This window comes from Oncorhynchus clarkii, chromosome 16, assembly GCF_045791955.1.
Source record: "Oncorhynchus clarkii lewisi isolate Uvic-CL-2024 chromosome 16, UVic_Ocla_1.0, whole genome shotgun sequence".
NCBI classification, from domain to species: domain Eukaryota; kingdom Metazoa; phylum Chordata; class Actinopteri; order Salmoniformes; family Salmonidae; genus Oncorhynchus; species Oncorhynchus clarkii.
The window spans coordinates 42812746-42827044 of NC_092162.1; the positions used below are offsets into that span (position 1 = coordinate 42812746).

A 14299-nucleotide genomic window follows, 5' to 3' on the forward strand; every position below is an offset into this window, starting at 1 on the left:
GAATTTTGGCAATTAGACTATTTCCCCAGAGTTATCTGAATACTAGCAGACACCCGTAGACTTCCAGTCATTGCGCTAACGCTAGTTAGCATTGGCTCACAAAACTGCCTCTAACTTCCTTCATACTGGACACGGAGACATAAACATGGTATCCAGGAGCTCGATAAAAGTAATTTCCAAAATCCCAAAGTATCCCTTTAACCACAATATTTTGTTGTAATATTTGTACTGTCTTTTCAGGAGGATGAAAAGGTTATAACAAGGTTGTACGGCTTGTTTAAAAAAGGGCGATACTTTGAACAAGGTTTCATTTTCAATTAGCCCAAAAATTAGAAGTTGTGATCTGTATAAACGCAAAAAGGCAAAAAAAATTTGAAACAACGGATGAGCCTTTTTTAGTTATCTACTGGAGAACCCGTTCTGGTTTAAGTCGAACTTTTGTATGAGTGAAGCTTTTAGTGAGCGGATTAATGCGTTAATATTTAATCATTTCAGCCACCCAAGCTCATGTTCATTTATAGGCGTATTTCATTTTGTCTGGCTTAGTGTTCCAAATTAAGTTAAATATTTTTTTGCTCATATGATTTGAAAAATGAGTCGTCTGGAGTAGGCAGCACCAGAAATGAGAAGTGATATGATTAAAGAGTTCATCAGTGTAATTTTGTATTTACCCCTCCATGGTTTCACCATCTTGTTTATTTTTGCTAACTTTCTATTGAAATGTGTTGTGGTAAGTTCATTTATATACTTTTGGGATATGACAACAACAAAAAATTGTATATGGGTCTTCAAGCCCTGATAGCACACGCCTCGTTGATGAACGAGTGTTCACTGGGGCGCCTCATTCTCCAGATTAGACTGTGACGTGTTACACACACACACACACAAAGACCAGACAGACAGTAGAGCGACATGCTGAGATCCCACACAACCTTTTTCAACCTTTTGTTAAGGGTCTCGGCATCTCGCTCAAAGCCACGTATGGGATTCAAACCGACAAAAGGACTTTCATGAACTCCGCCTTAACTCTCCTCACAAACAACATCATCTTGTTTGTATTTCCTCCTCCATGTGACCCGTCCTTGTTTAATGTAAAAAGCGACCAGCTACCAGGCAGGTGGATTAGAGGACAAAGAGCTCTAGTCATCAAGCAATACTCACATCCCCCCAAACGAGCACTGACTCTGGGTAAGTAATAAATCACGAAGAAGACTCCTACGCACATCTATCCGCCTTGCTGCTCAGAATAAGTTTTATGGTCTACACGGCAACCGACTGATAACCTACAAGGGGAGCTCTCCACATCCACCCGCAGAGAGCCTATGAGAGCAGCTCCACACCAGTCAGAAGCCTGTGTTCAGTATTACACAGGGAGAAAAGCAGTAACAAGCTAGCTAGTCATCCGAATCGGTCAGTGTTTTAGCGGATGCTAACAGTAGCAGGCTACAGAACTAGTTATCCATAGCCGTCAGTGTGTTAGTGGATGCTAACTGCTAAGCACTGAGGAGATCCCATCTGTTTTAATTGCTGAGGGTGATAATGATGATCACTTCTGCTATTAAAAGCGCCAGACATTATGAATAAACATTAACGTAAATGGCCGCCTCCCTAGTCCACTGATCATTTAGTAAATGAGAGAATTGATATCCAGACGGCTGTAAGAGGAGTGTCGGCAACGTTCATCCGAGGCCAGTCACCCCCTTTAGAGTCTCTGACACACTGAAAGCCTGTGTTGTAAGAAAGGCGGCGCTACAGTCCGTCTGTAAGTAAAGACCAGGGTTCATCACTGCACGCCTTGAAGCCAGGCCATTTCCTTCCATCTCTCACTGTGCTGTGTAAGACTCATTTTCCCCAGTTGGCACCATCACACTGTATGCTCGGCGTGCTGTACCAGTGACCGTGTTCTGAAATAACTAGCTGGAGGGATATCTGATCCAGTTTTGTCGAGTATGCTCATCTCAGAAGAATATCCCTCCCGATGGACTAGTTAATGCTAGATACTGTGTTTCCCACAGGACCTTGGTCGTTGGCTTGAGCCAGCTCTGCTCCATGAGATGAGTCTCCAGCGATCTTCTCTCTGCCCTGTGCACAGTGACTCCTTCGTTGAGAGGGCAAGCCTTTATTGGGGGGGGGGGGGGGGGTGTTATTTCATATTTGACTCTGTTGTACAGTATACCACCATCCTGTAATGTCTCTCTATCGAGTGTTGAAGTGGTCAAACCACACCAACACTGTGGTGAAGAAGGCACGACAGCAACTCTTCAGTCCCAGTGGGCCCTCTGTGTTCTAGGAGTGCCATTTAGAGCGTACTGTTGAGCTGCGTCACAGAGCGGTACGCCAACCCTACCGCCGCGGACCGCAAGGCTCTACAGACGGTGGCACACTCAGTCGAACGCACCACTGGGTGCACACTGCCGGCCAAGAAGATCATCAGGGATCGCAGACACCCCGAGGCACGGCCTGTTCTACCCGCTTCCATCACTACAGTACAGGCGCATCATGGCAAAAAACTGGAAGACTGGCCAAGAGCTTCTACCCCCCCCCCCCCCCAGACCATCAGGCTGCTGAATAGCCACCGCTAGTCAGCTTACCTGATTTCCCTGTCCCCCCTCTTGTCCTGAGCGCTCTGGAGCAGGTTTTCATCACGGATCTCTCTGTACTTTGCTCTGCTCATCTTTCCCTTGATCCTGACTAGTCTCCCAGTCACTGCCACTGTAAAAAAGGAAAGGGGTCTGAATACTTTTCGAAGGCACTGTACATCACCATCACCAATTGATATAATGTCTAATCTAAAATGTTGGTTTGGTTATGGTAATGTCTGTTAATGCATTCGATATATTGTTCCAGTCTTTTACCGTTCTCATTGTCGGGGTGGACACGTTTTCAGAGCGCACAACCTATGCTCCACTTGTAAAAGTAGGGGCTCCCGAGTGCCGCAAGGGTCTAAGGCACTGCATCTCAGCGCTAGAGGCGTCACTACAGACCCTGGTTCGTTTCCAGGCTGTATCGTAACAGGCCGTGATTGGGAGTCCAATAGGGCGGCACACAATTCGCCAAGCGTCGTCCGGGTTTGGCCGGGGTAGGCCGTCATTGTAAATAAGAACTTGTTCTTAACTGACTTGCCTAGTTAAAATGAAATGTTAATCAAAAACAGTTTTGGTATATTTCATTCCATTTACACATTTATTTCCAATTGAGTCCATGTATTTTGTTTGGAGCTCTCCTCTCTATGTTGAGTAAGGACACACACCTGATTACGCAGGCCTATAGGCTACCTGGCCAGCATGCAAATGTAGACCTGGAAATGTGCCCATTTTGGGATGCCATTAGTATTTCCACCACTTATGAGCTGTGGAGCTTCTCAAAGGAATGTTTTTCTTCACCTCAAACAGCAAGCAAACAAAGTCTGTTTTGACATCCATTGAGAATGACAATAGTTCCTCAACGTATTTTAAACATCTTTCCAGCTCTCTCCCTTTCGAGAACCACTCGGCGTGAAAGGGAAAAATCGGCGTGAAAGGAATAAAATAGGCCTACCTGATTACCTCTCATACCTTGTGCAAATAGCCTACAGCTGTGTCTGCCCGAGCTCACTGTTGTAGGAATCTCTGAGTGCCCAAAATATTTTATACAATGTTTCAAGTTGGTTGTAGACAGGCCATGCTTAGCCAGTATGATTTATAGGATCTTTATTTTTATCGGGAAATGTTTCTTCCTGCAGGCTGCAATTTTTGTATTTGTTATTTTTTACAAAGTTGGCACATGACAATGATTTTAACATATGTCGAAGCAGACCTCTTGTATGGCGTTGGGTGGGCGAGGGGTTTGCTGATGTCAGCGTTGTAAAGAGCCCCATGATGGTGCTTGTGGGGTTATGGTATGGGCAGGCATAATCTTCATCGTCGTGCCATTCATCCGCCTCCATCACCTCACGTTTCAGCATGATAATTCACGGCCCCATGTCTCAAGGATCTGAACACAATTCCTGGAAGCTGAAAACGTCCCAGTTCTTCCATGACCTGAAGACTCATCAGACATGTCACCCGTTGAGGATGTTTGGGATGCTTTGGATCGACGTGTACGACAGCGTGTTCCACTTCCTGCCAATATCCAGCAACTTCACACAGCCATTGAAGAGGAGTGGGACAACATTCCACAGGCCACAATCAACAGCCTGATCAACTCAATGTGAAGGAGATGTGTCACGCTGCATGAGGCAAATGGTGGTCACACCAGATACTGACCGGTTTTCTGATCCACTTTTGTTTTAAGGCGTCTGTGACCAACAGATGCATATCTGTATTCCCAGTCATGTGAAATCCATAGATGATGACCTAATGTATATATTTGAATTGACTGATTTCCTTATATGAACTCTTAGTCTTTGAAGTTGTTGCATGATGCGTTTTCCATTTTTGTTCAGTGGATTTCTACTCTTTGTTGTTACGAGTATTGTTCTTCTTTCAACATTGACCTGCATTGTTGGAGCTCGGAGCTCAAGATTTTAACTGTACCCCGTAAGGAAGGTGGAAAGAAGTACCCAATTTTGATACTTGAGTAGAAGTAGATGTTAATGCTAGATCTGAAAAGGACTCAAGTGAAAGGGAAAGTCGCCCAGTAAAACACTACTCGAGTGAAGGTCCGTGTGTGGTTTTTAAATTATACTTAAGTATCAACAGTGAAAGTATGGCGTCATTTGTTCTGGGGGATGTGGGGACATTGATAGGTCTCCTTCCTAAAACCCTGTCTGTCACACGGAGAGGAGAGGGTGTGCGTCCATGCCGTGACCCTGGAACGCCAATTGGTCTTAATGACGTGCTAATTAGATAGCAGCTGGGCTGGGCCACTAACATGGAATGACCTCATTAAAGACTCTTTCGTGGCAGCACTGCCTCTCCCTCTGACAACTGTATATCGACATAATACGACATTTGAAATGTCTTTATTCTTTTGGAACTTCTGTGAGTGTAATTGTTTTTCACTTTTGTTTATTATCTACTTCACTTGCTTTGGCAATGTTAACATATGTTTCCCATGCCAATAAAGCCCTGGGAGAGGGGGAGCGAGGCGGCCAGAGAGAGGCGGCGAGACGGATGGAGGGAGGGAGAGAGAGAGACGGAGGGAGGTAGATAAGGAAGAGTGGGAGCGAGGCGGCAAGACTGAGGGAGGGAGGAAGAGCGGGAGCGAGGCGGCGAGACGGAGAGAGGGAGAGAGGCGGCGAGAGGGATGGAGGGAGAGAGAGAGGCGGCGAGAGGGAGAGAGGCGGCGGGAGGGAGGGAGAGAGGCGGCGGGACGGATGGAGGGAGGGAGAGAGAGAGAGGGAGGGAGGAAGAGCGTGAGCGAGGCGGCGGGAGGGAGGGAGAGAGGCGGCGGGAGGGAGGGAGAGAGGCGGCGGGAGGGAGGGAGAGAGAGAGGCGGCGAGAGGGAGAGAGGCGGCGAGAGGGAGGGAGGGAGAGAGAGAGGCGGCGAGAGGGAGAGAGGCGGCGGGAGGGAGGGAGAGAGGCGGCGAGACGGATGGAGGGAGGGAGAGAGAGAGAGAGGGAGGGAGGGAGGAAGAGCGGGAGCGAGGCGGCGAGACGGAGGGAGAGAGGCGGCGAGAGGGAAAGAGGCGGCGGGAGGGAGGGAGTGAGAGAGGTGGCGAGACTAAGGGAGGGAGGAAGAGCGGGAGAGAGGCGGCGAGAGGGAGAGAGGCGGCGGGAGGGAGGGAGAGAGACGGCGAGAGGGAGGGAGAGAGGCGGCGGGAGGGAGGGAGGGAGGGAGAGAGGCGGCGGGAGGGAGACAGGCGGCGAGACGGACGGAGGGAGGGAGGGAGTGAGTGAGAGGCGGCGAGACTGAGCGAGGGAGGAAGAGGCGGGGAGAGGGAGGGAGGGAGAGAGGCGGCGAGACTGAGGGAGGGAGGAAGAGCGGGAGCGAGACGGAGGGAGGGAGAGAGGGAGAGAGGCGGTGAGAGGGAGGGATGTGGCGGGAGGGAGGGATGTGGCGGGAGGGAGGGAGAGAGGGAGAGAGGGAGGGATGTGGCGGGAGGGAGGGAGAGGCGGCGAGAGGGAGAGAGGCGGCGAGACAGAGGGAGAGAGGCGGCGAGATGGAGGGAGGGAGGGAGAGAGGCGGCGAGATGGAGGGAGGGAGGGAGGGAGAGAGGCGGCGAGATGGAGGGAGGGAGGGATGTGGCGGGAGGGAGAGGCGGCGAGAGGGAGAGAGGGAGAGAGGCGGCGAGACGGAGGGAGGGAGGGAGAGAGGCGGCGAGACGGACGGAGGGAGGGAGGGAGAGAGGCGGCGAGACGGAGGGAGGGATGGAGAGAGGCGGAGGGAGGGAGGGAGAGAGGCGGTGAGATGGATGGAGGGAGGGAGGGATGGGGAGAGGCGGCGGGAGGGAGGGAGGGATGGGGAGAGGCGGCGAGACGGAGGGAGTGAGAGAGGCGGCGAGACGGAGGGAGGGAGAGAGGCGGCGAGAGGGAGAGAGGGAGGGAGAGAGGCGGCGAGACGGAGGGAGGGAGGGAGAGAGGCGGCGAGACGGAGGGAGAGAGGCGGCGAGACGGAGGGAGGGAGGGAGAGAGGCGGCGAGACGGAGGGAGAGAGAGAGGTGGCGAGACGGAGGGAGAGAGGCGGCGAGACGGAGGGAGGGAGGGAGGGAGAGAGGCGGCGAGACGGAGGGAGGGAGGGAGGGAGAGAGGCGGCGGCGGGAGGGAGGGAGGGAGAGAGGCGGCGAGACGGAGGGAGGGAGGGAGGGAGAGAGGCGGCGAGACGGAGGGAGGGAGGGAGGGAGAGAGGCGGCGAGACGGAGGGACGGAGGGAGAGAGACGGAGGGAGGGAGCGAGAGAGGCGGCAAGACCGAGGGAGAGAGGCAGCGAGACGGAGGGAGGGAGAGAGGCCGGCGAGACGGAGGGAGGGAGGGAGAGAGGCGGCGAGATGGAGGGAGAGAGGCGGCGAGACGGAGGGAGGGAGAGAGGCGGCGAGACGGAGGGAGGGAGGGAGAGAGGCGGCGAGATGGAGGGAGAGAGGCGGCGAGACGGAGGGAGGGAGAGAGGCGGCGAGACGGAGGGAGGGAGAGAGGCGGCGAGACGGAGGGAGGGAGGGAGAGAGGCGGCGAGACGGAGGGAGGGAGGGAGGGAGGCGGCGAGACTGAGGGAGGGAGGGAGAGAGGCGGCGAGACTGAGGGAGGGAGGGAGGGATGGAGAGAGGCGGCGAGACGGAGGAAGGGAGAGAGGCGGCGAGGCGGAGGAAGGGAGGGAGAGAGGCGGCGAGACGGACGGACGGAGGGAGGGAGCGAGCGAGGCGGCGAGACGGAGTGAGGGAGGGAGAGAGACGGAGGAAGAGAGGCGGCGAGACAGGTAGGGAGGGAGAAAGGCGGCGAGACGGAGGGAGAGAGGCGGCGAGACAGACAGAGGGAGGGAGCGAGCGAGACGGAGGGAGGGAGGGAGAGAGGCGGCGAGACGGACGGACGGAGGGAGGGAGCGAGCGAGGCGGCGAGACGGAGTGAGGGAGGGAGAGAGACGGAGGAAGAGAGGCGGCGAGACAGGTAGGGAGGGAGAAAGGCGGCAAGACGGAGGGAGAGAGGCGGCGAGATGGATGGAGGGAGGGATGGAGAGAGGCGGCGAGACGGAGGGAGCGAGAGAGGCGGCGAGACGGAGGGAGCGAGAGAGGCGGCGAGACGGAGGGAGCGAGAGAGGCGGCGAGACGGAGGGAGCGAGAGAGGCGGCGAGACGGAGGAAGGGAGAGAGGCGGGGAGACGGAGGAAGGGAGAGAGGCGGGGAGACGGAGGAAGGGAGAGAGGCGGGGAGACGGAGGAAGGGAGAGAGGCGGCGAGGCGGAGGGAGGGAGGGAGGGAGAGGCGGCGGCGGCGAGACTGAGGAAGAGAGGGAGGGAGCGCGCGCGAGGCGGCGAGACGGAGGGAGGGAGAGAGACAGAGGGAGGGAGGGAGGGAGGGAGGGAGAGAGAGGCAGCGAGACGGAGGGAGTGTGAGTGGCGGCGAGACGGAGGGAGAGCGAGAGGGGAAGGGGAGGCAGGGGAAGAGAGGAGGAGGAGGTGGCGGAGGGGAGGACGACGACGAGGAGGAGGAGGAGGCGGCGGAGAGGAGGTGGCGAGAGGAGATGGGGAGGTAGAGAAGGGAGGAGGAGAGACGGGTAGATGGATTACGTTAGGAAGCAGGGGCCAGTGTAGTGAGAAAAGAAGACAAATGAGGGATAGGGAAGTGAAGGAGGAAATGGGAGGTTGATTGCTTTTCAGGAAGTTATCTCACAGATTGTTTTGAGAGTGAGGAGTCCTGTGAAATGTGCTTGGCTGGGCTGATGAGACTCCATGACTTGGGAGAGAGAGAGAGAGGAAGAGATAGAGAGAGAGAGAATGGACGGGAGGGTAGTGGTGGGTTCCCATCCCATGTGCGATTTGCATCATCATCATTCTTCTCTTTCTCTCTCCCTCTGTTTTTAATGATTCCCCAACTCCCCCCACACGTACACACACTACTCTAATGCCCCAGACGACAACCCACAAAGGAGCCCATTGTGTTCTGTAGCAGCCTGGCTGTCCAGTGATGCGCTAGCTGTCTCGAGGCTGTACAGTATGTGTGCGCGCGCTCTCCAGAGATATGACTGAGCAGGCTGACGCTAACTGACAGCCAGGCTACAAAAGGTTGCCCTAGCCTGCAAACATAGGGAGGGAGGGAGCGAGCGAGACGGAGTGAGGGAGGGAGGGAGGGAGAATTCTTCAGCTCTAGTGTTCAGTGATAACAATTAGCGCCATCCATTGTCTATACTTAACCTACCCTGTGAGCACATGGCACTGTCATAGGATGCGACTATGTCCACAAGTGCTGTTATTGTGAAGTGGAACCGTTTATGAGCAACAACGGTTCAGTCGCAAAGTGGTAGGCGTCACAAACTCACAGAATGGGACCATCGAGTGTTGAAGCGCGTAGCGAGTGTTGAAGCCCGTAGCTAGTGTTGAAGCCCGTAGCGTGTAAAAATCGTCTCTCCTCGGTTGCAACACTCATTACAGAGTTCCAAACTGCCTCTGGAAGCAACGTCGGCATAAGAAGAGTTAATTGGGAGCTCCATGACATGGGTTTTCATGGCCGAGCAGCCAAGTCGCAGCCAAGCGTCTGCTGGAGTGGTGTACAGCTCGCCGTATTTGGACTCTGGAGCAGGGGAAACGAGTTCTATGGATTGATGAATCACACTTCACCATCTGGTAGTCCAACGGACAAATCTGGGTTTGGCAGATGCCAGGAGAACACTACCATAGTGCCAACTGTAAAGTTTGGTGGAGCAGGAATAATGGTCTGGGGCTGTTTTTCATGTTTCAGGCTTGGCCGCTTAGTTGCAGTAAAGGGAAATGTTAACGCTACAGCATACTCAGACTTTCTAGACGATTCTGTGGTTCCACATACCCTTTCCTTTTTCAGCATGACAATGCCCCCGTGCACAAAGGTCCATACAAAAAATGGTTTGTCATGATCATGGAAGAACTTGACTGACCTACACAGAGCCCTGACCTCAACCCCAACGAACATCTTTGGAATGAGGAGTTGGAACGCCGAGTGTTAGCCAGACCTACTCGCCCAACATCAGTGCCTGACCTCACTAATGCTATTGTGGCTGAATGGAAGCAAGTCCCCGCAGCAATGTCCCAACATCTAGTGGGAAGCCATCCCAGAAGAGTGGAGGCTGATATGGCAGCAAAGAGGGAACTCCATATCAATGACCGTGATTTTAGAGTAAATTGTTCGACGAGCAGGTGCCCACATACTTTTGGTCATGTAGTGTGTCATTCATACCCAATACTCAAACTGTTTACGTTTGACACACGCTCCCCTGTTGCAGTGTATTACAAATGTCCTAGTGCATTAACAAGGCAATTAAGGCATTGACTTTTTGTCACATGATATTGACTAGGCCTGTATGAAAGATTATGCAAGTCTCTTACCAGCTTTCTGTAGATCCTCACATTTCACAAGGAATTGTGGTGCTGAATGAAGCACAGAAAATGCACTCTAAATGTTTTTAGGAATCAAATCTATATATACTATACTATGGGCCTCTTGGGGACAGTTGGGAATAGAATGTATTAGTATTCATCTGAGCCAACCAATGGAACGCAGCTAATCTGCCAACTCAGTGGGCAGTCCCTTTCAACGCCATGGGGGACGAATCAGAGTGCAGGAAAAGCTGCGGCTTGTTTTGATTCAATTTATTTGTGAATAAGGGGGGGGGGGGGGGGACTCACCACAACACCCCTCGCTGCCTGTAAACTACTGAGCCAGCCAGCCGACATCAGTCGGGACTGTTCCTCTAGGCATGCACACCGCGTGATGCTATAAATGGATGGTATTAAAGATTAATATTTCAAACCGTGCGTAGGCTGGGCTGCTTAAACATTTCAAATGTGTTATTCTCGCCAGATTCAGTTTGCAGATATTTTCCCTCCTTTCAAATAAATGCATTGCTCTGTGCTCCTTTAATTGACACTATACGGGTTTCTGGGGAGTACCCACAGTGATGTATTCAGCCTGTTACGTTCATCTGGGGTGAGCCAAGCGAAAGCACGTACCCCGCAGTCAGTGGCGGCTGCCTGTGTGCTCTGGGAGAGAAGCAATGGGTATCGACGCTAACAACACTGTAACTGTCGTCCTCTCAAAACACATCCTCTCCACCCTGAGGGGACACACGAACCAGCCTCTAAACATCTGGAGACTGGACTGCTCAGTGAGGGATCCTGCTCAGACACCAGGGGAATGTTGGCTCTCGATCTATTCTTTGTCTCGCTCCCTCCTCCTCTTGCTCCGAGGGGAATGCCTGAATTCCCCTCCTTCAGGAGGATTGCACAGCCCCCACACTTCCTCGAACTCCGCACTGAACTTCTGTTGCTCCTCAGTCAGAAACTCAGAGGCAGCGACAGTGCCAGCCATTGTGTTCCTATCTTACTGGATACTTGGTGATTCAAGGCAATGAATATTTAATCTGTCTGACGTGACAGTTTCTCTACCAACGCAGCCGATGGGCCTCTGCTCTGTCTCCCTCGTTCCCATGCATGACAGTGCTGTCACACAGCCACATCTTTGAAGTTTCAAAACTGTCCTCCTTTCACGTACTCTCGCTGGGGGCATGCTTTCTATCACGGGCACCTGTCAGAGAGTTGACAAGTGGTTTTGAAAGAGATGATAGGTGGTTTTCGTCGACACACTGGTATAGCAGGTAGCCTGGCGGTTAAGAGCGTTGGGTCAGTAACCGAAAGGTCGCCAGTTCAAATCCCCAAACCGAGTAGGTGAAAATAGTGTCGACGTGCCCTTGAGCAAGGCACTTGAGCCTAATTGCCGCTGTAAGTCGCTCTGCATAAGAGCGTCTGCTAAATAATGTAAATGAAATGAAATGTTCTCTGTTGAGAAGAGTTTTTGAACCATCAGTGGTTTTTGTCTACACACTGGTGGTAATGCATTTCGAGGTCCCGACTGTTTAGAAATGTTCGAGGGGAGTGTAAATGAACTGTGTGTGTGTGTGTGTGTGTGTGTGTGTGTGTGTGCACTGTACTGACCCATATGTGTTGTCCTCCTCTTCACAGGCAAGGTGTTGAATACAGACCTGCGTCACTACCTCAGCCTGCAGTTCCAGAAAGGTTCGTTGGACCACAAGCTCCAGCAGGTGATCAGGGACAACCTGTACCTGCGCACCATTCCCTGTGAGTAGTAACGTTCCCGGGCTCCCCATGTGTCTCTGTTCTCCTCTGAGGTCACTGTCTACCCCACATGTCCCTGCTCATTACAGCTATTCCATGTGACTAGGTCACCTTTAGGTCTCAAGACGGGTGACGTCACTGGTGGCCACTAGCACCTCACTAGCCAGCTAGTTTCTCGGTCTGTTTTTATTTACAGCTGAACATGCTCTCCCACAGTCGCATAAACTTACCACAGTCCCATCAAGTGATTCTATTTGGCCCTGCCGTCACATATCAATGCCCCATATGGCAGCTGCCCAATAAACAGCGGAGCAGTTTGCTGTTCGCTGAAGGTCACGGCCCTTCTCCCATGAGCACACAAGTGCTTGGCATTCATCAGGCCCCTCCACGGTATCTGCCCCGGTGGAATAAGGAGGAGAGTGATGAGAGGTAGATTGACTACTCAATCACACTCCTTCCCTTCCTCCGTCCCATCTCTCTGGCCCTCTTTCCTTTTCACTTATCATGGTTCTGTGTGTGTATAATCATGGATTCCTCTCCTCTCAAGAACTGGGGGGCATTCTCAGCCATCACTGAGGTCTACAAAGCATCCGTCAAACCTTCACTATAAAAGCCATCAACCTCACACACACACACACAACCCACTATTTGATAGATGAGTGAGGAGATATCGCTCTCTGTTTTCAAATACTAAAATGTAGTCCTTGGAAGTTAATGTCCAGAATATTATATGCATGTATTTTATGTTTAATAATTGAATGTACATTTCCTATTCATTTCTTCTTCTACGGTGCTTAAGAGTGCTACCAACTCTGTGCTTCATCCACCCACTTTGGATGACTGCACTTGAACTCTCTTAACAGTGTCTCTGATTCCTTTAAATCACAGGGATGAATAATAGGTGGTGTGTCAAAGCTTTTTATTTTTATACCCTAGTGGTTTTTAAAGGACAAAAGGGCCAATTGGCCGGATTCAAAGTGCAACGTGCAGATTTTTCTACGCTACTCTGACGAATTAGATGGCAATTACTCCCCATTTTGCCACTCATGAACGTCATGGGACTAATTTATATAATCTTTGTGAGTCAGGGTTTTAATTTGCACATCTAAAAAAAAAAAAAAAAAAAAAAACTAATTTGTGACTTTGTTATGAGGGAGAGCCGTGCACAGTCTCCTGAATGGCGTCGTACAACGCTGATAATTGGGAATAACAGGCAACAAAATAAATTGCTTTTTCCCTAGACAATAGAGTATATCTGTTTAGTCTGTCAGTTTCATGAGTCAATGCATTGTTAATGTTCTCAGTATGTAATTAATGAATGGTTATATAGACGACGGTAGACATTTATGTTAAGTAGTGTTTTATGAAAAATCATATAAAAAAAGAGTAATAACCGATGTTCCCTCTAAGTAACCCGAGACCGCCGAGCAGCTCCCCGGGACCTCGCGCAGAGCGCAGAAGAACTATCAGGCCAACCACAGAAGCACGAGATTGAACGTCACTCAACTTCCTAGAGTTTTCCCTTTTAGTTAAACCTAATAATGTTTCCCTTTTACTGTGGCAATTGTGATCGAATCAACGTCATATTATCCACGTTCAATGCAGCACACCGGATCAAAACAAACTATGCAGTAGATTTTGTTGTAGGCGAAACGCATCCGGGGGGGGGGGGGGGGGGGGGTAGGATTCTATTGCCGATGACTCAGCCCGTACTCTACACAGACTGATGCAGCATAACCAATCCGAGCTGCCGTAGGTCTATATGCAAATAGAACATCGCCATATATTGGATCTGTGCCATTTTACTTTGAACTGAACTGTGTTTACAGCTGTGATCGTGAGTAGATGCGCTCGTTTTGAGATCAAAGCAAGAGCTGCATGTAGCCACTCGTGGACGTTTTGTTCACATCCTTTGCAAGTTAGTGAGTTGTTAGCCCAGTTATAGATCATGTGTAGTCAGCAATGGGGGAGTGTTTGCTTCCTACGAGATTACAAACGTGTGCATCTTTGAAAAAACGAGTCAGGTAAAGAGCTTTTTTTTTGTTTTAAAGGGGCAATGATGTTTTTTGAGACAGGCAGAGGCAGAGGGCAGCATAATTTGTCCGATTGTCTGTAATAATGGTATAGGAATAATAGTATATTTTATTTTGTAAGGTGGTTTCTTCTATCAAGCAAAGCAACATTTTCAGTCACTTCCTTGTCTGAAGGACAAGTGGATAAACCGGTTAATGTCAAGCTCTGTTTTTTTCAAAAGTCTCATGGAATGTGCATTATGTCATTGAACACCACACGTTGGCTGCTACTGTAGGCTGAATGATAGAACAGCTATTTCAATGTTAACATTTTATATATTCTCCAGTTGTTTTGATGGTAGGGCCACCCTGTTAGGCCTACATTATGATCAAAAAGCCCCAGTAGCCTACTTGACCACTGTTAAAACTGTAAAGCGGGTACAGCCTCAGTGTTCACAGTAAAGACGTGCTGGAAGTTGCACAGACGTTTCACAAGGTTCAAGTTTGCGCTCAGCAGACCTGAAATTTGCTCAATGCCTCGTTTTTTTTGGAAGGCACCAGGGCTAGGGCAGCTTGTTTAGATATTCATTTACAGTGTGTCTGTACAGTAATACACTGTA

The 14299-nt window shown here is 50.9% G+C and overlaps 1 protein-coding gene across 1 annotated transcript in view; it reads left to right on the top strand.

The window, feature by feature from the left end:
* LOC139368504 (membrane-associated guanylate kinase, WW and PDZ domain-containing protein 3-like) overlaps positions 1–14299 on the top strand; it is a 190554-nt gene that overhangs the window by 125518 nt on the left and 50737 nt on the right. The window contains exon 2 of the mRNA XM_071107477.1: positions 11554–11670. Coding sequence (XP_070963578.1) covers positions 11554–11670 — 117 coding nt within the window. The remainder of the gene's footprint in view (positions 1–11553; positions 11671–14299) is intronic.